The sequence below is a fragment of the Cyanistes caeruleus genome, chromosome 32 (assembly GCF_971803275.1).
Source record: "Cyanistes caeruleus chromosome 32, bCyaCae1.hap1.1, whole genome shotgun sequence".
NCBI lineage: Eukaryota > Metazoa > Chordata > Aves > Passeriformes > Paridae > Cyanistes > Cyanistes caeruleus.
In genome coordinates this window covers 2,956,776-2,978,145 of record NC_141733.1, presented here as the reverse complement: position 1 = coordinate 2,978,145, position 21,370 = coordinate 2,956,776, and the positions used below count along the sequence as shown (strand labels likewise).

At 55.7% G+C, this 21,370-nt stretch overlaps 3 protein-coding genes across 15 annotated transcripts; 2 read left to right on the top strand and 1 right to left on the bottom strand.

The window, feature by feature from the left end:
• Nucleotides 1-6,204: 6,204 nt before the first annotated feature.
• On the top strand, nt 6,205-7,641 carry LOC147647947 (uncharacterized). Its single transcript, XM_086870607.1, has 2 exons — nt 6,205-6,458; nt 6,877-7,641. The coding sequence occupies exon 2, from the start codon at nt 6,913-6,915 to the stop codon at nt 7,549-7,551; it is 639 nt and encodes a 212-aa protein (XP_086726733.1). The 5' UTR covers nt 6,205-6,458; nt 6,877-6,912; the 3' UTR covers nt 7,552-7,641.
• CSAD (cysteine sulfinic acid decarboxylase) lies at nt 7,613-15,431 on the bottom strand. Of its 8 annotated transcripts, none has more exons than XM_086870591.1 (16): nt 15,268-15,431; nt 14,295-14,558; nt 13,754-14,193; nt 12,865-12,991; nt 12,123-12,213; nt 11,685-11,791; nt 11,466-11,581; nt 10,963-11,042; nt 10,832-10,886; nt 9,800-9,916; nt 9,659-9,723; nt 9,463-9,544; nt 9,178-9,377; nt 9,060-9,111; nt 8,386-8,475; nt 7,613-8,292 (listed from the first exon to the last, which is right to left on the bottom strand). In XM_086870591.1, exons 3-16 carry the CDS (start codon nt 13,895-13,897, stop codon nt 8,119-8,121), a joined length of 1,500 nt encoding a protein of 499 aa, XP_086726717.1. In that variant the 5' UTR covers nt 13,898-14,193; nt 14,295-14,558; nt 15,268-15,431; the 3' UTR covers nt 7,613-8,118. The 8 variants fall into 8 exon arrangements, with proteins under 8 accessions (XP_086726717.1, XP_086726719.1, XP_086726720.1 ...); XM_086870593.1 differs by having other exon boundaries at nt 14,295-14,409; XM_086870594.1 differs by having other exon boundaries at nt 14,295-14,361.
• Nucleotides 15,413-21,228, top strand: ZNF740 (zinc finger protein 740). Of its 6 annotated transcripts, none has more exons than XM_086870603.1 (8): nt 15,413-15,466; nt 16,168-16,473; nt 17,794-17,925; nt 19,013-19,099; nt 19,207-19,266; nt 19,411-19,525; nt 19,618-19,736; nt 19,829-21,228. In XM_086870603.1, exons 2-8 carry the CDS (start codon nt 16,465-16,467, stop codon nt 19,919-19,921), a joined length of 615 nt encoding a protein of 204 aa, XP_086726729.1. In that variant the 5' UTR covers nt 15,413-15,466; nt 16,168-16,464; the 3' UTR covers nt 19,922-21,228. The 6 variants fall into 6 exon arrangements, with proteins under 6 accessions (XP_086726729.1, XP_086726732.1, XP_086726727.1 ...); XM_086870601.1 differs by having other exon boundaries at nt 15,421-15,466; nt 16,168-16,359; XM_086870602.1 differs by lacking the exon at nt 15,413-15,466 and adding an exon at nt 15,508-15,884 and having other exon boundaries at nt 16,168-16,359.
• Nucleotides 21,229-21,370: the final 142 nt, after the last annotated feature.

Here is a 21,370-nt window from a genome sequence, read left to right as displayed (position 1 = left end):
TTGAGACAGTTCTAATTTTTTTATTACTTCCCACTCTTTCTTGGTAAATACTGGTTCCTTCTTTCCGTCCTCTTCAGTTACTACCTCATCCAGTTTAAAATCTTTTACTGATTCCTTTGGATCTAAGGCCACTTCTTTAGCTGCTTGGTCAGCAAGTCGGTTCCCTCTGCTTTCTAAGGAGTCTCCCTTCTGATGCCCCTTCATGTGGACCACTGCAATCTCTGTGGGTTTGGTCAAGGACTCTAATACTGATTTAATCAGCCCTTCATGTGCCAGGTTCTTCCCTTTGGAGTTCAGGTAGCCTCTCTCCTCCTAGATCTTACCAAAGGTATGGACTATCCCAAAGGCATACTTTGAATCTGTATAGATGGTTCCTTTTTCTCTCTCTAGCAAGTCCAGACCCCTCTTTAGAGCATGAACCTCACAGCACTGAGCTGACCAACTGGGGGGTAGTCTCCCTTTTTCTAGGACCTCTAGTTTTCCTTCCCCTACCTCTATGACCACTGCATACCCTGAATATCTTTTCCCCTCCACCACCCTGGAGGAACCATCAGTAAATAGTACCTTCCCATAGGGCAGGGGTACATCTCCCAGATCCTCCCTCACTTTGGTTTGGAGATTTACCAATTCTAAGCAGTCATGTTCTAATTCAGGCAGAGGCTCCCCTGACAAAAAATTGTGCCAGGTTCAGGCCCTTGGAGGTTACTAGCTTCAAATTGCTAGTAACTATTAGGATGACTTCATATTTTAATATCCTGGCATTTGTCAGCCACTGCTGAGCCTTTCGGCTCAAGATTGTTTTTAAATTATGTGGTGTGTGGACTCTGATCTTACCCTGTAGGGTTAGCTTTTGGGCCTCTTCTATTAAAATGGCAGCAGCAGCTATTGATTGCACGCAGGTGGGCCACCCACAAGCTACTGGGTCCAGCAGTTTGGATTGACAGGCTATAGGCTTACGACATCCTCCTCATTCCTGGGTCAGAATCTCATATGCAGTCCCTTCTTCAGAGTTGACAAACAAATCAAATTCTTTTTTTAAGTCAGGCAGGCTTAAAACTGGTGCTGAGGACAGCTTAACCTTCAGCTGATTTAATTGCGCTTCATCTTCAGCTGTCTACCTTATGGGTTCACAATCAACTAGCTTTTCATAAAGAAACTTGATGCTCTGGGTATATTGTTCCATCCATAGTTTGCAATTATCTAAAAAGGCTTAAGAGTTTTCTTATGTCCCTCTTTGTTTTTGGTGCAGGTATGGCTAGAATGCCTGATACTCTTTCTGGGCTCAGTTCTTCTGGTTTTCAGATGCTGGTACAGCTGGGAGCACATCCAAGGATCTTTAGTACCATACCAAGGCCACTGTCCTTGCATCTCTAGTTTGGGCCAGACCTCTATACAGTAATGGATCATCTTGATCTGGTCTAGGCCCTTGGTGGCCTCTTGTGCATCCCAGCAATTTAACATTTGCCCTAGTGGGCTATCAGGGGGAATGGTTCTGGTGGCCTCTTCATTCCCCTTGGGACCTACTCTCTTACTTAAGCATTGTCCCATTGCTCCTCCTATCTCCAGGCCTTCACTTAAAAAAACTTACGGTGCCTCTACTCGAACGAAACTGGAACTGACAGGCAACACAACCTCTAACTTAAAACTGGCCCTTACTTAAATTAAACTTTATAAAGGTGCTCCTACTCAAACTAAAAATTTTTAATGACAGACAACTGACCTTTCAAACCTCAACAAAAACTCACACTCTAGGAACTCACTCTCTCCTTTCACACTCGGGAATACACTCAATCTTCTCACACAGGAATCCACACCCTTTCTTACACTCGGCCGGCCTTCCACTCACACTTTGCATTTTCTGGGGCTTGCAGTCTCCGCTTGCCCCGGGGGTTAGGTCCCAGCGGGGCTTGCAGGTTCCGCTTGCCCCTCCCTACACCCCAATCCCGTTCCCCTCGCGCCTCGCTTCCCTGACCCCCTTGCCAGCGAAGACTATGAGCACTCCTGGGTCGACGTCGAGGGGACCCTAGCACTAGACGCTCCTGGGACCTTCCCCCATCCCTGTCTCAGTGCCGTCCACAAGATTTGGTCAGCAGGGCTCACCCCGGAACCCCCTGCCCCAACCGCTCCCTGACTATCCCCCTTCCCCAGTGAGAATAGCTTCTGCGCGAGGGCTGAGTGTAAGTGAGTGGTGGGAGAATTCCCCCTTGCCTCCTAGCCGCTCCGCCCACCAGGGAATGGCTTCGGCTAAGGGATGCGTGAGTGTATTACTCTAGCTGCCTCGCCCGCCCGCGCAGACTACCTGCCCCTGTGCTCTCCGGCAGCAGGTTGACGACCTCCCTTCTCAGGAACCCCCAGAGCCGAGACTGAGCCGCGACAACTAGAGCCTTTCAGCACATCCTGTGTCACAGACCCTGGGAAGCGAGGGCCCTTCGCTGACAGCCTGGTGCCGGTAGGGCCTGGGGACCCCCAATTCCAATTCCCCGGTCAGGTCGTCTTGAGTACCCAAGCGGGGGGGGGGGTGTGTTCACTCACACCTAACCTAGGCACTTCCACACACCACCCCGGGAGTCACCTAGATTGCCTGCGTGTGACTCTCACTCACCTAGGCCTTCCACACGCCCGGAGCAGCCTAGGCCGTTTAGCCCTTTTCAGTAGAGGGGCCTACCCCTATGTGCGCCACTCACTCTCTTAGGTACCCTCTGCGCACTCAGAGGGGGGGCTTTTATCCCCAGGAGACGCCTCACTCGTTTCTCTGGGCCCAAGTGAGCCTCTTTCGCTTCCTGCCGTTCCCGGCCGGCCCCCTCGCGGGAGTCCGGAACCACGGTACTGGGCAGTCCGCACTCGCCCCGGGGGTCCGAGCTGCCAGCCCCCGTCTCACTCACACATCCACTCACTCGCCTCCTACTCCCACCACCGGTGGCTTACCTAATCTGGCGCTCTTCTAGGATGTCGATCCCAGGCTGTTCTTCTGGGTCCGGTATAGCCAGCTATCCCCCGGAGGCCCAATAGGGTGAGTAGCACGTCCCATCCCTGGTTCTTCTTCAGGGCGTGGCTATCCTGGACGAGCCCTCAAGCTGTGATAAATGGGTCAGGAGACCAGCTCCTTTTTAAAAAGCCTTTATTAAGCAGCACAGCTCTGGGGTGGGGGCCCAAGGGGTTGCGCACATCGCCACTGCTCCCACAGGACACCGCAGAAGAGGAGGATCCATGCAGCTCTGTCAGTAGGGCAGAGTTGGCCCTTCCTTCTTTACAGGAGTCCCCAGGAAGACTCATTCTTTCGGGCTCGTAGTCTAGGCTGTCATCCCAGTCGAGTCTCCTCGAGGTTATGTCGGCCCCTGGAAAGAAGCCAGGGGACTCCTCTGGGTCTTCCTTGTTAGATGGTGCTGGTTCTATTCCTTCCCTTTTGTGTGGCTCGTTGTTTTGGGGTTTTTTCAGTCTGGGTGCCTCCCATAAGTCTCTGGTCTCTCTCGTTTGCATAAAAGTCCGTATGTCTTCTTCCTCCTCAGGGCGGAACAGCAACTCGGGAAAGGGATACAATGTTGCCATGTGGGAGTCTAGGAGCAGTGGGGGCAGTGCCTGGCTGAACACAGAACAAGAAACACAGGGTACAGCAACTTGGGAGAGGGGGCAGGGCGTGGCTGAACAAGGAACAAAAATATGGGGAACAGCAATTTGCGACAGGGGTACAAGGGTAAGTAAACCTGGGACAGGGGTACAAGGTAAATAAGGAGTTTACAAACAGCAACTGTAACATATTATTCTTAACAATCTGAGATATTTGCTCCTGGAGCATGAGTAGAGGTGCCCTGAAATGCAGTTTTAAACCCTTAAAATGCCAAAAAAGGCAGAGCTTCCTTTAAGTGAATCCCTTAAAATGGGGAAATGGGCCAGTTAGCTCCACTTAAACTGATGCAAATAAATAAATGGCCTCCCCCCTAAAATACTGGGAAGATAGGGGTTTTCCTCACTTTAAATCTCCAGTGATGGAAAAAGGGGGGTTTTCCTCTCAATCTAAACCCTTGAAAATGAGGGACAGCTGGGCTTCACCGTCAATTTAAACCCTAGGACAATGAAAAGGGGGAGTTACTCTTAATTCAAACCCATGAAAAAGCATGGCCAAGGTTTTCACCTTCCATTTAAATTGGAAAATAATGGAAAAAGGGGATTCCCTGACAATTAATGTCCCTAAAAGCATAGACAAGGCAGGCTTTCCTTGCATTGAGACAAGTAAAATTGCAAGGAAAGTGGATTTCCCCACAATTTGAACACACACAATTATGGAAAAGGAAGATTTTTCCTCTCAATTTAGCCCCCTTTTCTCCTAATAAACCCTCTCTTTTCAGGGAACGCTATGAAGTCCCCCTGTCAAGGGACTGACAAGACAAAAGGGGAAAGTTGAAAAGCTCTCCCCTGGGACCCTGCATGCTGCCCTGCCTGCTCAGGTGCTTCCCATTGGATTACGGGGTTTCCCTCGGCATTTTCTTGAAGCAGTGCTCCATGCCTGGGTGCATGCAGCTGCTTCCCAGCCCCTATTGGCTACTCTAAACGTGGTTCCGGGAGGAACACTCAAGAGGACCCCATTGGACCCCCTGGAATAGGAGCTCCCTCTGCAGGTATGCACTGGTTGATCCTCGGAAAAGAGCTGGTCACGCGTGGAGGTGCTGCCCCTTGCAGAGAGGGGAAGAAAGACCCTGCTGTGTGATTCCATCGCCTGCCCAGCCCTTTGTCTGCCCCAAAAATACTGGGGTGCCTTGCTTCCCCCATCCAAAAGTTGGACTGCCATTGAAGTGCCAAATACCTCTGACAAACGGACATCAGGAACCTGGAGGGGTGAGTTTTCTCTCCCATGGAAAAGGGATACAATTTGTGTCCAGGACCCCAGTGGCCTGAAGCGGGCTTCTGCCTCCGAAAATTATGAACAGAACAGGAGTCCTCCCGGACACAAGCTGCTCCCACCTATAACCTGGGCTGTCCTTGGAGTGCCAAACACCTCTGACAAACTGCCATCAGGAACCTGGGGGGGTGTTTTCATTCCCACAGAAAAAGGGTAGCTGTTCTTGTCCAGGGGCCACGAGCAGGCTTCTGCCTCCGATAATTATGAATGGAGCAGGATTCCTCACGGACACAAGCTGCTCCTACCTAGAACTTGGGCTGTACCTGTAGTGCCAAACGCCTCTGACCAGCTGACCTCAGGATCCTGGAGGGAGTGAGTTTTGTTTCACATGGAAAAGGGCCGCCGTTCGTGTCCAGGGACTCGTGGCCGCAAGCAGGATTCTGCCTCTGAGAATTACGAACAGAGCAGGATTCCTCCCGGACCCAAGCTGCCCCCTCCTAGAACTCGGCCGGCCAAATGCCTCTGAAAAACTGACATCAGGAACCTTGCGAGGGGTGAGTTCAGCTTCCCATGGAAAGGAGCACGCCTCCGACTCCCCCCACGTCCGCCCAGGGCGCCCCTCCCCCAGAAAAAACCGTCCCCCGGGAAGGAGCCCACATCCCAAAAAAATTAGAGAGGGACAATAAGGATCTCCCACCATCAGTGTTGAGGTGGACTTGGGGAGTTGGGGGGGGGTTGTCCAGGTCAGTCTGGTTTGGGGGAACACTGTGGGGGGGATATTTTAGGGAGGTTGTGGTTCAGGGACGCTGGGGAGTGTGGGGGATACACGGCGATATGGGGGCTACTGGGGGATTGGGCGATACTGGGGTGACTGCAGTGACTGGGGGATATTGGGGTGTCAGTGATAATGGAGAGGATAGGGAATTGGGGGAGTCTGTGTGGGCTGGGGAAACTGGAGGTTAATGGGAGGATTGGGAAGTACTGGGGGAATTGGGGAGACTGGGGAATTGGGGGGATACTACTGGGCCTGGGGGATACTGGAGGATGCTGGAGGACGGGGGGTGCTGGGGGATACTGCAGAGAGGGACTGTGGTATTGCAGAGATTACGGAGGGGTTACTCAGGTTTACTGGGGGGAGCTGGGCGAATGGAGGGACTGGAGAATACTGGGAGGGACTGGACCACTGGGAGAACTGGGGGCACCAGGGGATTGGGGGTTGATGGGAGTGACTAGGGAATACCGGAGGTTTGAGGGATTGAGGGTTACTGAGAGACTTGGGGGTACTGATAGTGACTGAAGGATTGGGGGGCGAATCGAAGATTATTGGGGGGTTCTGGGGGGACTTGGGGCATTCGAGTCTGGGCACTGAGCCCAAGACTCACTCCCCACACCCTCGAACCGCCCCCGAAGTTCCCAAACGATTCCCGGACCCCGCCACGATCGGCCCCAGGCCGCGCCCCTTCAAGTGGAGGCGCGCCCCGGGCAGGACGCGCCCCCTCCCTTCAGACCAAGCCCCGCCCCCGTTGCCAAGGCAGCCGCTGTGGCGGGAGCAGAGGCCACGCCCCCGGCCGGGGCCGCTCCGCCGCTCCCCAGCGCGGAACCGCCTTGGCGGGAGCACGGCGCGGTGAGAGCGGGGCGGGGGCGGGGGCGAGAACGGGGTCTTGCGGGGAGAACGGTGGGGATCCGGGCTAGGGGGGCACCGAGGGCACCGCGAGATCTTGGGGACCCGGAACAAAGGGCAGTAGTCACACGGCAGAGACATCGTGGGGAGCCAGGACAGAGTGGGGCCACTGGGGTGACATTTGGGAGTCTAAGGCCCAGGGCGGGGTGGGGTGCTCTAGGGGGACATTGGGAGGGCTCAGGCCCGAGGCAGGGTGGGGGCACGGGAGGCACCTCGGTGACCCATCTACCTCCAGCTTGTGGAGCACAGAGTGACCCCTTTCCACCCCTACCCCGAATTTTTGGGGCCCAGGGGTGGCCCTCTATTTTCTCCGCTTTTTGGGCTGCGTGGTGACCCCTCTCTCACAGCCGTTGTGTCCCAGGAGTGGCCCTACTTCCCTGTGAGATTTTTTGCCCTGATGGCAAAGGACGAGCGGGGGACGCTGCTGGAGGTGCACCAAGCTCTGCCGGAGGAGCAATTTGAGAGCCTCAAGTTCCTGCTGGAAGGGCAGGTTCCTGCCGGGCTTTTGCGCTCAGCATCGCGCCCCGAGTTGTGCCGCATCCTCCTCCAGCGTTTCCCGGGGAATTCCCTGCGTGTGACCGCTGGGTTCCTGCGGCAGCTCGGCCGCCTCGACCTCATCCAGCGCTTCCAGCTGCCCCTGGAAGAGAAAATCCCGGAGGAAACTCCCTGTGAGCCTAACGGGGACACTCCCAAGGTGAGGGGGGACCCCAATTCAGGACGTCTTCCTGGTGGGATCCCAGCTCCACCTATGAATCCCCGGCGCTTGACGGAGAAGGAATTGATGCTAGTCGCCAAAAGACTGGGAAAAGAGTGGCAGGAAGTAGGAATTCTGCATCTAGGGCTGGAGCAGAGCCGGCTGGAGCAGATCCAGGAGGAAAATCCCGGCAATCCCATCCTCTGGAATTTCGAGATGCTGCGGGAGTGGTGGCGGCGGGAGCGACAGGAGGCCACGGTGTCCCGGCTCCTATCCTGCCTTGAGCATGCCCGGCTTAATCCTGGAATTCTCGAGTTCCTCCAGAGCCTCCAGGGGGATTGAGAGACCTTCAAACCCCATTTTGTGGGGAGAGTGGTGTGATATTAAATGAATGTAAAATTGGGACCATTAAATGCTGTTTTATTCCATGAATGTGGAAGTTTGGGATCAAGTGCTGATTTATTCCTGATTTAAAAATTCCAGAAGGAAGTCTAGGCTGTGCTCCACTTCCTCAGGGATGGAGGCAGCAAGTTTTGCAGTACTTTCCCAAGAGTTTTCCAGGTGCTGACAGATCCCCTTCCATACAAATTCCAACCTCTGCAGCTTCAAGAAGTCACGGGAATTTTAAGAGAGTCACAAGGCCACAATATCCTGATTCCAGAATCCACAACCTCCTCCGGAGCTTCCAGGGGAATTGAGGGACCCCCCCCACACCCCAAACCCCATTTTGGGTCAGGGAGTTAAATTATTATCAGATCAGGACTATAAAATGCTGTTTTATTCCATAAGTGTGGAATTTTGGGGACATTTCCATTTTGGGATATGGGGAGGTAATCAAGACTCTGCTCCCCTCTTCCTCAGGGATGGTGGGCAGGTTTGGGGGTCTTTCATAGGGGGTTTTGGGAGTGCTCACAGATCCCATCCCAATTCCTGGATCTCATCCAGGAAGAAGTCCAGGTCCTGGCGGGTGACAGCAGGATTGGTGATAATTTGTCGGAAAAAGTTGACCCGGGATCCATGAGGTTGGTATCCCACCATCATGGAGCCCCTCCGGATCATCTTTTCCTTGATGGCTGGGGCCACCTAGGGGGAAGCACCATTTCAGGAGGATTCTGGGGTTTTTTTGGGGGGATTTGGAGGGCTGTTGTGGGGGGGAATTTGGAATTCTGAGCTCACCTTTCCCAGTTTGTCCCAGAATTCCGGAGAGCTTTCCTGGCCCCGCAGGCTGGGTGGGATGAACCAGAAGCAGAGGTTGATGAATTCCGGCTGCGGGGAAAGGAAGAGGAAGGAGATAATGGCCAATCACCCAATTCCCAGAATTTGATGGGGAATCAGAACTCCAGGAATTCAGCCATGTGTATGTAATTGTCTGGGACTGGAACCTGCAGGATTTAATCCTCCAGGATTTAAAACTTCAAAAGGGAATCTTCCAGGATGATTTAAAACTCCAGGATTATTTAAATCTCTGGGATTTAAATTTGAGGATTTAAATATCCAAGGTTTCAGCCTCTGGGGTTAATCCTCAGAGATTCAAACTTCTGAAGAATGATTTAAAACCCCCAGAATTTAAACCTCTGGAATACCAATCTGCAGGATTTCAGACTCTAGGATTTAAACTTCTGGGATTTGTCCTCAGGGATTTAAACCTCCAAGATTTTAACTTCTGGGACAATTCAAATATCTGAGATTTCAGCCTCTGGGATTGAAAACTCTAGAATTTAAACCTTGTGGATTCAAATCTTTGGGATTAATCCCCTGGGAGTTAAACCTCCAGGACGATTCAGACCTGTGGCATTCCAGCCTCCAGGACTCTTGGGTGTCCACATCCCATATTCTAGCATCATCCCTACCTCTGTCACCAGCTGGAATCCCTCCCTCCTCTTCACCTGCTCCAACAGATACCTGGAGGGAAAAAAGGGGTGAAGCCCAGTTTGAGAGGTGAAGGGTCCCCCCAATCCCAGGGCTCACCGAGTAGCAGCAAATGCCCGCTCCACACGCTGTCCCAGTCCCCGGGTTCCCACGGCTTTCCAGAGGATCCAGAGCTTGAGGCCGTCGGCGCGGCGGCCACACTGGGGGCTCTTGTCCCCTGTATCCAGGGACACGTCATAGAACTTGTCCCGCTGGAACAGGTACGAGGCCCCCACACCGTGGCAGCGCTGCAGGAGCCCCTGAGAGGGGCAGGGGGCACCAAAATTAATGAGGGGGCCCAGGGAGGCATCCCAGAGGCAGGAATTCAAGATGGGGGGCACCTACAGAGCTGTCACGGAGCAGGAATGCTGAGCACTGCAATCCCACCATCAACAGCTTGTGGGGGTTCCAGGTCACTGAGTCGGCTCTGGTGGGGGGAAAACAGCAGAGTTTGGGGAGGCCCTGTGGGGAAAAGGGCATCCCCAAAAACTCAGAGGGGGAAGCATGGGAGCCTTTTTTGGGGGCAGGGGGAGGGACACACCTGTGGATGCCAGCAAGAAGGTGACGGAGTTGGGGGGAGAGGAGGGCACTGCCCCCCCATGCTGCCTGCAGGGAAAGCGGGATCAGTACCCATAAGGGGATCCTCAGGCACCCCACAACCAGAGACCCCCACCGAACTCACATCCACATGCAGCCACAGCCCGTGGCGGGCACAGATGTCAGCGATGGCGTCCAGCGGATCGAAGGTACCCAGGACAGTGGTGCCACTTGTGGCACACACGAAGAGGGGCTCTGACCCCTGGGGAGCATTAGGGAGGGGTCTGGTGGTGTTGGAGGGTGCAGGAGGCATGGAAGGGGGTAGAAGGCAGTGGGGTATAGGGAGTTGAAGGTGGCCAGGATGGTGGCACAAAGGGGCTCCATGTCCTGGGTGGGGGCGGGCATTTGAGAGAGATTTGGGAGGGCTTGGGGGGAATCTGGGAGGGTTTGAGGGGGATTTGCAGAGGATCTGAGGGGGTTTGGGGGGGACCTGGGGAGGCTTGAGGGGGATTTGGGGGACAGGGGGACACAGAGGGTTGAAGGTAGCCAGGATGGTGGCACGGACAAAGAAGGGGGTCTGAGTCCTGAGGGAGCATTTGGGCAAGCTTTGGGGGTGATTTGAAGGGGATCTCTAGGGGTTTTGGTTGACCTAGGAAGGCTTGGGGGGATTTGGGCAATAGGGGACAGGGGGGCACAGCGGGTCAAAGGTGGCCAGGATGGTGGCACAGAAAAAGAAGGGGCTGTGAGACCTGGGTGGGCTTTTGGGGGGACTTTGAGGAGGCTCAGGAGGTAGATTGGGGGGATCGGAGGATACTGGGGAACATTGGGGGTGCAAGAAACAGGATTCAGAGGACTTTGGGGCAGATAGAGGACTTTAAGGGGGGACAGGAGGCCTGGGAGGACAGGGGACATTGAGTGCATTGGAGAGTTGAAAGGATGGGAGAGGGGGGAATTGGAGGAGATTCAGGTTATTTGCGGGGATATTGGGGGAACATGGGGGGGTTTTGTGGTCATGGAAATGGCTTTGGGAACACTGGAGAGGCTTTGGGGACTTAGAGGGGGATACATGGACATTGAAGGAGCTTTGGGAATACTGTGAAGGCCATTGGGAATACTGGGGAGGCACTGGGGAGTTTGATGGACTTTGGGGACATGGGGGGGTGCAGCCTCTCCTGACCTCAGCTTTCACCCTCTGGATCTCCTTCTCCAGCTCTTCTGGGATCATCTTGCCCCTGAGGGGAAGGGAGAAGGATGGAGACAAGGAGGGACCCCTTGACCTGGGGCCCCCCAGGACCTCCCAGCACCCACCTCTCATCTGTCCGCACCAGGTGAACATTGTCTGTGCCAATTCCCAGGAGAGCAGCTCCTTTTAGGATGGAATAATGGCTCTGGACAGGAAAACAGGACCAGGATTGGGGGGACCCAGGAACCACATTTTGAGTAACCTCAGGGACCAGACTTGGGGTAACCCCAGATTTTGGGTAATCTCAGGGACCAGACTTGGGGTGACCCCATGGATCAGATTTCGAGGTGACCCCAGGGACCAGGTTTTGGGGTGACCCTATGGATCAGGTTTAGGGCAACCTCCAAGGATCAGCTTTGGGGTGACACTAGGATCAGGTTTTGGGATGACCCCAGGTGAACCTCTGGATCAGGTTTTGGGGGGGAATCCCAGGGATCAGGTTCAGTGTAATTTCAGGGGCCACATTTGGGATGACCCCAGGGACCAGGTTTGGGGTGACCTCATGGATCCAAATTAAGATGATCCTGAGGATCAGGTTTTGGGGTGACCTGGAACCCCCCACTCCCACCTCCTGGGATGCAAACAGGCCCAAGCGAGGCAGGTCCCAGTTCCCTCTGCTCCGGCTCTCTGGGAAACGCTGGAATCGCGCCACGTTCATGGCCAACATGTTGGACATAGAGCCCCCTGCCCAGGGACAGGGACCTCTATGTCATCCCTGGGGCACCATGGACAGGCTGCCAGGGGTAGAGGGTGGACAGGGATAACCCTCAGGAAGGGTCTGGGATACCAGGAGCAAAGATCCCATCACCGCTGCTCCACCCCACGAGTTCTCGGAGCTTGGACAGGACCTGCTCCTCCATCAGCACCAGCACTGGGGCCACCTCATATGTGTATCTGGAAGGGCCCAGCAGCAGTCAGAGGGTTCCCCTCCACCTGAAACCTCAGAACCCCAAATACCTCCCCCCAGAGCCTCAGCACCCCAAAACACAGCACCCAAAACCCTCTCCCCAGAACTCCCCCTCCATCAGCACCAGCACTGGGGGCTAGATCAAGGGAATCAGGACAGGGTTTTGGAGGTCCCTCTCATCTGGTCTCCTCAACACCCCCAAAATCCTCCCCCAGCACCTCCCACTCCATCAGCACCAGGGGCTCCTTGTGAGTGGATCCGGGGGAGGGGGGAGTCCCCCCACATGCCAGCCCTCATTTGGGGGTGTCGGGAGCTCACGGGCTCGTGTTGAGGGTCTCGGTGAGGAACCGCCCAGCCAGGGCGTGGTGGTCCAGCCCTGAGAAAAGCTGGTTGAAGAACCGGGGGTGACCTGGGGGGACATGGGGTGGTCAAGGGAGAACATGGCGGGGGGACAGAGAGAGATATGGGAGGAGATAGGGGGAAATAGGGGGGAACATGAGAGGGTTGGGGATGGCACATGGGGGGTGGGACACAGGAAGGTAAGGGAAGGACCTGGGAGGTTCGGAGGGTGTATAGGGGGGTGATAGGGAGACTGGGGAGGTGGGGAGGGGATATGGAGGGCAGAATGGGAGGTGGGAGGAAATGGGAAAATTGGGGGGCAGGGGGGATATAGGAGAATCGGGGGGGGGCACAGGAGACACATGGAGGTCACATGGGAGGATCAGGGCTGGCTGGGAGGGAACAGAAGGGACATGGGGAGACATGGCGGGGGGGGTGTCAAAGAGTGGATGTGGGGGGAAATGGGGGGGCACAGGAACGGTCAAGGGAGACACGGAAGATCAGGGGGCATATGGCAGACACCACAACGTTTGACACTGGGTGGCACCGCGGGCCAACACTGGGAACCGCTGGGGCTGAAACAGGACCGGCTGGGCTGAAGTAGGAGGTAGGTGCCTTGTCAAACTGGGAGTTTGTGCAGGGCTGAACTGGGAGACACCGGGCCTGCCCTGGGGCTGTCCTATTGTGTACCGGCGTGCACTGGTGTGTACTGGGAGCGCACCGGTGCGGACGCTGAGGCGCAGCACATCCCGGCAGCGCTGCAGGAGCCGCTCCCGCCCCTCCCCGTCGCTCCGGAGCTCCAGATCCAGCAACTCCCGCAGCTCTTGCGGCTCCTTCCAGTCACACACCTGGGAATGCGCTGGGAATGACTAGGAGGGACTGGGAACGGGACTGGAAACCGCAGAGGAAATGGGCTGGGAATGGCGTTGAGAATGGGACTGGGAATGTAAACAAGACTGGGAATGGGATCGGGACTGGAACCGGCAGCCAGAATGGGAATGGAACTGGCACCGGGACTGCGAGCAGAATGGGGAATGGGAATGAGAACGGGGCTGGAAGTGGGATTGCAAATGGGACTGGAAATGAAAACAAGATTGGGAATGAGACTGGAAATGCAACTGCAACTGGGACTTACTCCCAACTCCAGTCCCACTCCCAATCCTGTTCAGAGTATAAGACTGGGAATGGAACTGGGAATGGGACTGAGAACAGGATTGGAAATGGGACTGGCTATTGGAGCAGTACTGGAAGTGGGACTTCTGTTAGGAACAGGACTGGGAATGGGACTGGAACTGGGATTCAGAATGGGAATGGGAAAGGAGCAATGTTGTGACCCCTACCCCCTTCCATGTCTGCTTCCAGTCACATGCCTGGGAATGACTGGGAATTGGATTGGAAATGACCGGTAATGAGAATGGGATTGGGACTGGGACGGGGAATGACTGTGAATAGGACAAGCAATAAGGAAGGATTGAGGACCCCACCCCCTCCCAGGGGGCTCGTTCCAGGCACACACCTGTGGGGACTGGGAATGGGATTGGGACTGGAAATGGGAATGTGATGGGGTGGGATTGGGGACCCCAGCCCCCCGAGTGCTCCGGTATCCCAACCTTCTGTGTCACGTCCATGCTTTTCCGCACGCCCTCCTCCAACAGGATCTGGAACACTTCCTGCAGGAATTCCTCCCCAGCGGCAATGTCCAGACCAGGATCATCCAATGGGATGCTGTCCCCAATCCCAGAGGGCTCAGCCATGGCAGGAGAACACAGGGACACCCTGAAATGCACCAGGAGGGACCCTGGCCCTGAGATTAGCAGAAGGTATTGGGATGGGGGGGTCCCAGGATGAGCTTCTCCTAGAAGGAGATAATCCTGGGATAAAGTGATCCTGGGGCAAGGTTCTCCTTGGATAAAGTGGTCCCAGAATGGGGTGATTGTGGAATAAGGATCTCCTGGGATCTCCCTGGATGAGCTTCTCCCTGGAAGGATGTGCTCTTTGGATAAGGTTCTCTCAGGATCAAATTCTCCTGGAATAAGGTGATTCCAGAATTCTGTTATTGTGGGACAAGATGATCACAAAATTAGTTGTTCCCAGGATAGCTTTCTCTAGAGATAAGGCTCTCTGGACTCAGGTGCTCCCAGCTCCCCTCACCTCTGCCAGCTGGAATTTTCCAGGATCAGGTGCTGCCAAGACCAGGTTCTCCTGGGATGAGGTGATCCTGGGATCAGGTGGTCTCAGAATTAGGTGCTCCCAGGAGAAGCTTTTCCTGGGATCAGGATCACCTGGATCAAGCTCTCCCGGGATTAGACTCTCCCAGCTCCTCTCTCTCCCCTCCCCAGGATGGAATTTTCCTCTGGCCTTATCGCCAAGGGGCAAGGAGCAAAGTCCAGGACTCAGGAAGGGGCCCGGAGGGTTCTGGGGACAGGGGGCAGAGTCAGGACTGTGTCCCCAGATCCATGGTAAGAGGGAAGAGTGGTGACCCCATATGTTCTCCAATTTCCAGTGTCCCCACAACCCATTCCCAGTGTGACCCCCACCAATTCCCAGGGTCCCCAAACCTATTCCCATTGTCCCCGCTGTCCCCAGTGTATCTACTCCTATCTCTGGTGTATCCCCCCAACCTGTGCCCCCGACCAGTATTTGGTGTCCCACTTGTCCCCAGTGTCCCCATTCTCTCCCAGTGCCCTTCATTCCCAGTGTGCCCCAAATCCCGGCGCTCCATTTCCAGTATCGCACGCAATTCCCCAGACACCACGAGGAGGGCCAGTACCTGCCCCGGGGGGCAATAAAGGGGGACAGAGGAAAGGAGGAGACCAGCCCTCAAAAGAAGACCCCAAAGGGAGGGATCAGAGTGAGGAGAGGCCCAAAGGGGGGTTGTAGTAGGGGGGTCCCCAAGAGTGGGTCGCGAGTAGGGGCAGCGGATGGGGGCGCCGGGAGAGGATTGTCGGGTAGGACGGTATCGGTCCCGCTCTCGGGAGGTGGGGTCGGGGGGTGAGGTCGGGCCGTAGTCAGTCCCGGTCTCGGTGAGTGAGGGGGATGCAGGGGGTGGGTCCCTCTCCTGGGGGTGGGTCGGGGGCTCTCGGAGGGGTCCAGGCCGTGCCGTTGCCATGGCAACTGCCCTCACCCACGATGGCGGCGTAATGCTCGGCGTCCCGCCGCCTCTGTGGGCATGCGCAGTCCTGCCTTCACGTCCGCCTGGCGCCCGTCGGTCCCGGAAGCGGCGGCGGGGGCGGGGGTTTCCGGTTCCGGGTGGCGGCGGCGGCGGCGGCGGGGGGGCGGTGGGGCTGGGCTCGGGCGGTCGGAGCGCGGAGGGGCTGCGGCAGGTACGGACTGGTCCCCCATGACACCCCTCGCGGGACCCTCCGGCACCCTCGCGGCGACCCAGGCCCCGCCCAGCACCGGGGGGCTGTTCCCACCGGGGATGAGGGGAGGGGAACGGGCTAGGGGTGGGAGGGGGATGGGGAGGGATTGGGGGGAGTTGTCGAAGGAGAGAGGCGACCCCGATCCCCGCTGTGGCCCCTCCCGGTGTGACCCTTCCCAGGTCTTTCCCTGGTTGTGACCCCTCCCCGGGACACCGCCGCTGGGACCCCCTGGTAACTCCCCCCCTTCCCTCCCTGAGATCTCCCCGATGTGACGCCCCCTGTGCCCTCCCCCTCCCCGGTCACCCCCGGCTCTGACCCCTCGGAGACTCCGCTTTGGTGACCCCCTCGTGTTACCCCCCGACCCCTGCAAGCCCCGCAGGTAACAGAGTCCGCCGGGATCCCCCAAAATCGTCCCCAACCCCACCTCCCTCTACCCTGGGACCGCCCCCCCCCAGAGTCACCCACCCCCGGGACCCGCTTTCGCCCCGTTCTGCAGGGACAACCCTTGTTCTAGGAATTTCCCCCGCAGTGTCATCCTGTCCTGGGACACCCCCCCCCCAATTACCCCAGATAAGAAATCTGTTCCCCCGCTATCCCCCACTCTGAGATACTTCCCTTTGGGCCCCCTTTGACCTTCCCTTTTCCCACTGTTTTTCCCTCAGGCGGATCCCCGTGGATTCTGCTCCGTCCCTGCAGATCCAGTGCCCGCCCAGCTCGGGGGGTCCCGGCTTTGGGGGGGGGGCCCTGCCCTGTGTCCCCCCCCTTCCTGCCCCAGTGGCCCCCCCAGGAGGAGGAAGAAGAGGAGGAAGAGGAGGAGGAAAGGAGGAGGAGAAGGAATGGCGGCACCGTGGCGGGTACTGGAGCCCGCCCAAAAATCCATAAAAATTTACTGATCCCACCTTTTCTTACCCCAAACGAGCTTTACCTGGGCGAGAAGTAAGGCCAAAGGCTCCCACAGCATGGCTCAGGTAATGAGCCCCCACCCCCTGCATCCTGACACCCCCAGGCCCAGGAATTTGGGGGAACAACAGCCCCAAAAAAATGGGAAAAGGGAAAGAAGAGGGGAGGGAGCTGGAGCTTCCCTCCCCCTGCACCAGGGTGGGGGGTGCCTCCCCATCCCCCCATCCTGCTCCAGGAAGATATTCCAGGATTATTGCCATTTTCCCCAAGATTATCCTGATTTTCCCCAGAAATATCCTGAATTTTCCCCCTAGCCCAGAGGACCTGTCAAGCCTCAAAAAAGGAGGTTCAAGCTGCCCCTCCATACTTGGGGTTGTTCCCAGTCTTCTCAGGATTATCCCAAAATTTTCACAGTATTATCCCAAATTTTTCCCAGTTTTACCCAAGATTTCCCAAATTTTCCCGGTTAGCCTTTAGGGTCCCAGGAAATATGGGTCAGTAGTTTAGTAGGCAGTTCGGGGTGTCTTTGCCTCCCCCCACCTTCCCCTCCCCACTTTCGGGGTTTTTCCAGAGTTATTCCTGAATTCTCCCACTTTCCGCTGGAATTGTCACAGTTTTCCCTGGGATAATCCAAATTTTCCCCGGGATTATCTTGAAATTTCCTGTTATGCATTAGATCCTTTCTAGGCTGGAAGAAGGGGTTTCAAACCCCAAACACACCTTGGGGTCTTCCCAGATTATCCCAGGATTATCCCAGTTTTCTCCAGCATTCCCCAAATTTCCCTGGTAGCCTTTAGGTCCCATCATGCCTCAGATAAGGGGTTCAGCCCCCACAAACTCTCCTTCTTTGGGGTTCTTCCCAGAATTATTGGGGAATGATCCCAAATTTTCCCTATAATTCCCCGTTTTTTCCCTGGGATTATCCCCTCATTGTGGTTATTTCCCATTAACCATTAGGTCCCAACAGGCCTCAGAAAAGGAGATTCAGCCTCCTCCATTCCCAGTTTTGGGGTCTTCCCATTTTCCCTTGGGTTTATCCCACTTTTCCATAGGTTTATCCCAAAGTTGATGCACAATTCCCTTGAATTTTCCCATTTGACCTTAAATCCTCATTGGGCTGAGAGAAGAGGGTTCAACCCCCTCTGTTCCACTTCAGGGTCTTCCCAGAATTATTCTAGGATCATCCCAAATTTTCCATTACATCATCCCAAAGTTTTCCCAGGATTATCGCAAATCTCCCTCGAGATCATCTCAAAGTTTCCCCAGATTATCCCTAATTTCCCATCAGGGCCCAGAAGCAGGGGGCTCCTGCCCCACTCCCCACTCCAAGGGGCACCCCAGCATTCCTGGGCTGTGGGGCTGATCCCAGGGGTCCCTTCCTGTTCCAGGCGAGTCTCCTGGCCTGCGAGGGGCTCTCGGGCGTCTGCCTCGTCCCCACCGTTGCCAGCAAGAAGATGATGCCCAAATCCGGCGGGAAACAGGATGGGAGCCGGGAACGGGGCTCCAGCCCTGACCTCCTGGTACGGAGTGGGAACCCCTGGCTGGGATCTGGCACCTTCCACTGGGGGATCCTACCTTTAATTGGGGAATTCCACCCTTTAATTTGGGGGTTTATGCCTGTAGTTGGCTTTTTCAACTTTTAATTTGGAGGTTTCCAGCTTTCATTTCCTTTTACTACCTTTAGTTTCTTCTTGCTTTTATTTGGGGGTTTTGGACTGTTTTTTTCCCTGCTTTAATTTGGGCTATTCTGCCCCAAATTTGGCATTTTCCACCTCTAATTTGCCTCTTCCTCCTCAAATTTCAATTTTTCCTCCCCTTATTCATCCTTTTCTATGTTTTTTTTGACCTTTTCCAGTTCTAATTTTGCTTTTTCCTGCTTTAATTTGGTTTTTTCCTCATTTAGTTTTCCTGCTTTAGTTTGATTTTCTCACTTCTCATTTGACCTTTTCCTGCTTTAATTTTTTAGTCCTTTCATTTCCCATTTCTTGGCCTTACTTGATTTTCCTTCTTTCACTCACCCTTTCCTGTCTTTAATTGGACTTTTCCTCCTTAATTTGGATTTTTCCTTCTTTATTTGGCCTTTTCCTATCTTGGATTTTCCTGTTCTAATTCTATTGTTTCCTCTTCAATTCCATCCCCTTATTATCCCCCAACCTCCCCATTCCCTGCTCATCCTGAACCCCCCCTCCCCAATTTCCTGCTCCTGTTTAACCTCCCCAATCCCCCCACCCCAATTTCTGCCCCCCCCAATTTCTGCTTGCCCAATCCCTCCTCCCCAATTCCTGCTCCTTCCCAATCCCTCACAATTCCTGGTCCCCCAATCTGCCCTGCAAATTCCTTTCCCCTTCCCAAACCCCTCCCTGCCAATTCCTGATCCCATAATCCCCCCTTCCCCAATCCTCCCTTTCCAAACCCCACCCCAATTCCTGCCCCTCCCAATTTCTGTCCCCCAATCCTCCCTTTCCAAACCCCACCCCAATTCCTGCCCCTCCCAATTTCTGTCCCCCAATCCTCCCTTTCCAAACCCCACCCCAATTCCTGCCCCTCCCAATTTCTGTCCCCCAATCCTCCTTTTCCAAACCCCACCCCAATTCCGGCCCCCACCAGTCACTCCGCCAGGACCCTGACAAGCCCCGTGCCCACAAGGACGACGATGCTCCTGAGGCCTCCAACCCCAAGAAATCCATGAAAAAGGCAGGTTCCCTCCCCCAGCGGGGGGGGTCCCCCCTCGATTTTGGGGTCGGGGGGGGGTCAGGGGGCCATCTCGGGGGCCGCTGACACCCCCTCGCCCCCCCCGGCAGCGCCGCAAGCGGGTTCCCGGCGCCGAGGGACTGCAGAGCTCCTCCCGCCGAGGATCCCAGGTTTGCCGCCGCGCCGCACGAGGAGGAGGAGGAGGAAGACAATCTCCCAAACTCCGGCAGGCGCAGGACGGCCGGGGGGGGGGGAAATTTGGGGGCTGCTGGGGGTCCCCCCGGCTCTGAACCCCCAAATCCCCCCCATTTCAGATGGTGGTGATTGAGCAAAACGGCTCCTTCCAGCTCAAGAATTTCATCTGTGACCACTGTTTTGGCGCCTTCCGGAGCAGTTACCACCTCAAACGGCACATCCTCATCCACACCGGTAATGACCCCTCATTAATGAACAGCCCCCCCCCAACCCCCGCGCTAATTCCCGCCCCTCTCCCCGGCGCTAATTCCCGCCCGGAATTCCAGGGGAGAAGCCATTCGAGTGCGACATGTGTGACATGCGCTTCATCCAGAAGTACCACCTGGAGCGACACAAGCGGGTGCACAGTGGGGAGAAGCCCTACCAGTGCGAGCGCTGCATGCAGGTATTCCTGAGAGAATTCCTGTGGGAATGTACGGGGCACCTCTGGGATCCACAGCGCCAGCCCCAGAACTGACCCCCTCCTTGTCCTCGCAGAGCTTCTCCCGCACGGACCGGCTGCTCCGACACAAGCGCATGTGCCAAGGCTGCCAGACCAAGACCCCTCCCGACTCCCAGCTCCTGCTGTGAAAATCGGGAAGTTCAGGGGGTGTGGGAGGGGGGTGTTTCCTCCCACACCCCCCCACATCACCATGCTCTGCCTCACCTGGATTTCTCAGCCCCTCTAAGGATGGGGAAGAACCCAAGTGCTGCCAGTGTGGAAAAACTTGGATCGTTCCTGCCCTCCAGCCTAAGAACTTGGATTATGATCCCAAAAATCCTCTTGGAATCTTCGAGTGCCCCCCCCCCACCATCATTATACCCCTGAATCCACCCCTCCCCCTCTTAGGAAGGACTGGAAACCCCCAAACTGCCCAAAATCCCGGCGGATCTGAGATACCTGTGCACAGGTAGGAGGGTCCCACTGGGAATAGCAGTATCAATCCCTGTCTTCTTTGGGAAAAGGAGGAAAACTGAAGATGTTGGGGGTGCTTCAGCTTCTGGGGGGGCACCCCCATTTTTTGTTTTTGGAAAATAGGAAAATGGAATTTGGGGGCTCCCTTTGAGCAGTGGGACACACTGCGGTACTTCCCATTTCATCTGGAACTCCTTCAGATTTTGGGGGGTTTCTCCTACTTTTGTGTGGTTTTGGGGTGCTGCCTATGTCCCCCCATGCTGGGAGGTTTACACCCTGGGGCAACAGAAGGGTAACTCTGAGGGACCCTCCCAGTTTCCTGGAGAACGCCTGGATCAGGGGCAAGGGGGGCGGCGGTGGCAGGAGCAGCCACAAGTCACAAAAAAAAAGGGGGGTGTCCCTTTTCCCCCCATCACATACTGCTCCAAGGGGCAAGAGATATTTGCGCCCCCCCCCATTTTTGTGACCTGAACCCCCTTTCAAAACTGTGGGAATTTTTGGGGGACCCAAATTTCTGGGACCTCCCCCAGTGATACTTCAAGAAGGACTTCGGCTCTGCTTAGCCTATTTCCCCAAGTTTGTGGGGCCCCGGGGGGGCAGTTTGGGGGCTCTGGCAGGGGTTGGGGTGCTGCAGGGGGTTGGGGAATTTGGCGGGAGGGGGGGTTGGGGCACTCCAGGGCCCCCCACCCGTGAGGGCTCCCAGTGCTGTTACACACACCCCCCATCCAGCTTCATTTTTGGGGTGTTGGGATTTAGGGTTTAATACAGTTATTTTGCTAAGGGGGGGGGGGGGCGGGGGGGCAGCAGGGTGCAGCCCTGGGGGGTGGGGTGTCACTTTTAAATTGTAGTTTTTTCTAAGGGTCCCCAAATTTTGTGTCCCCCCTTTCCACTGTGTCCCCCCAGTGTTTCCCTCCCCCCTGTGTGTCCTCCCCCCTCCTTTAGGGTTTATTTAAATAAAAATTTGGGTTTTTGCTTTTTTTAACCACAAATTTGGGTCCTTTGGGGGAGTGAGAGAGGACCCCAGAACCCACTCACACCAGAGAAAGTGGGAGGGCTTACATTGGGAATATGGGGGCTTTTAAACTGGGGAGGGGCCCAGAGGTGCCCCCCCCGCTTTATTGATA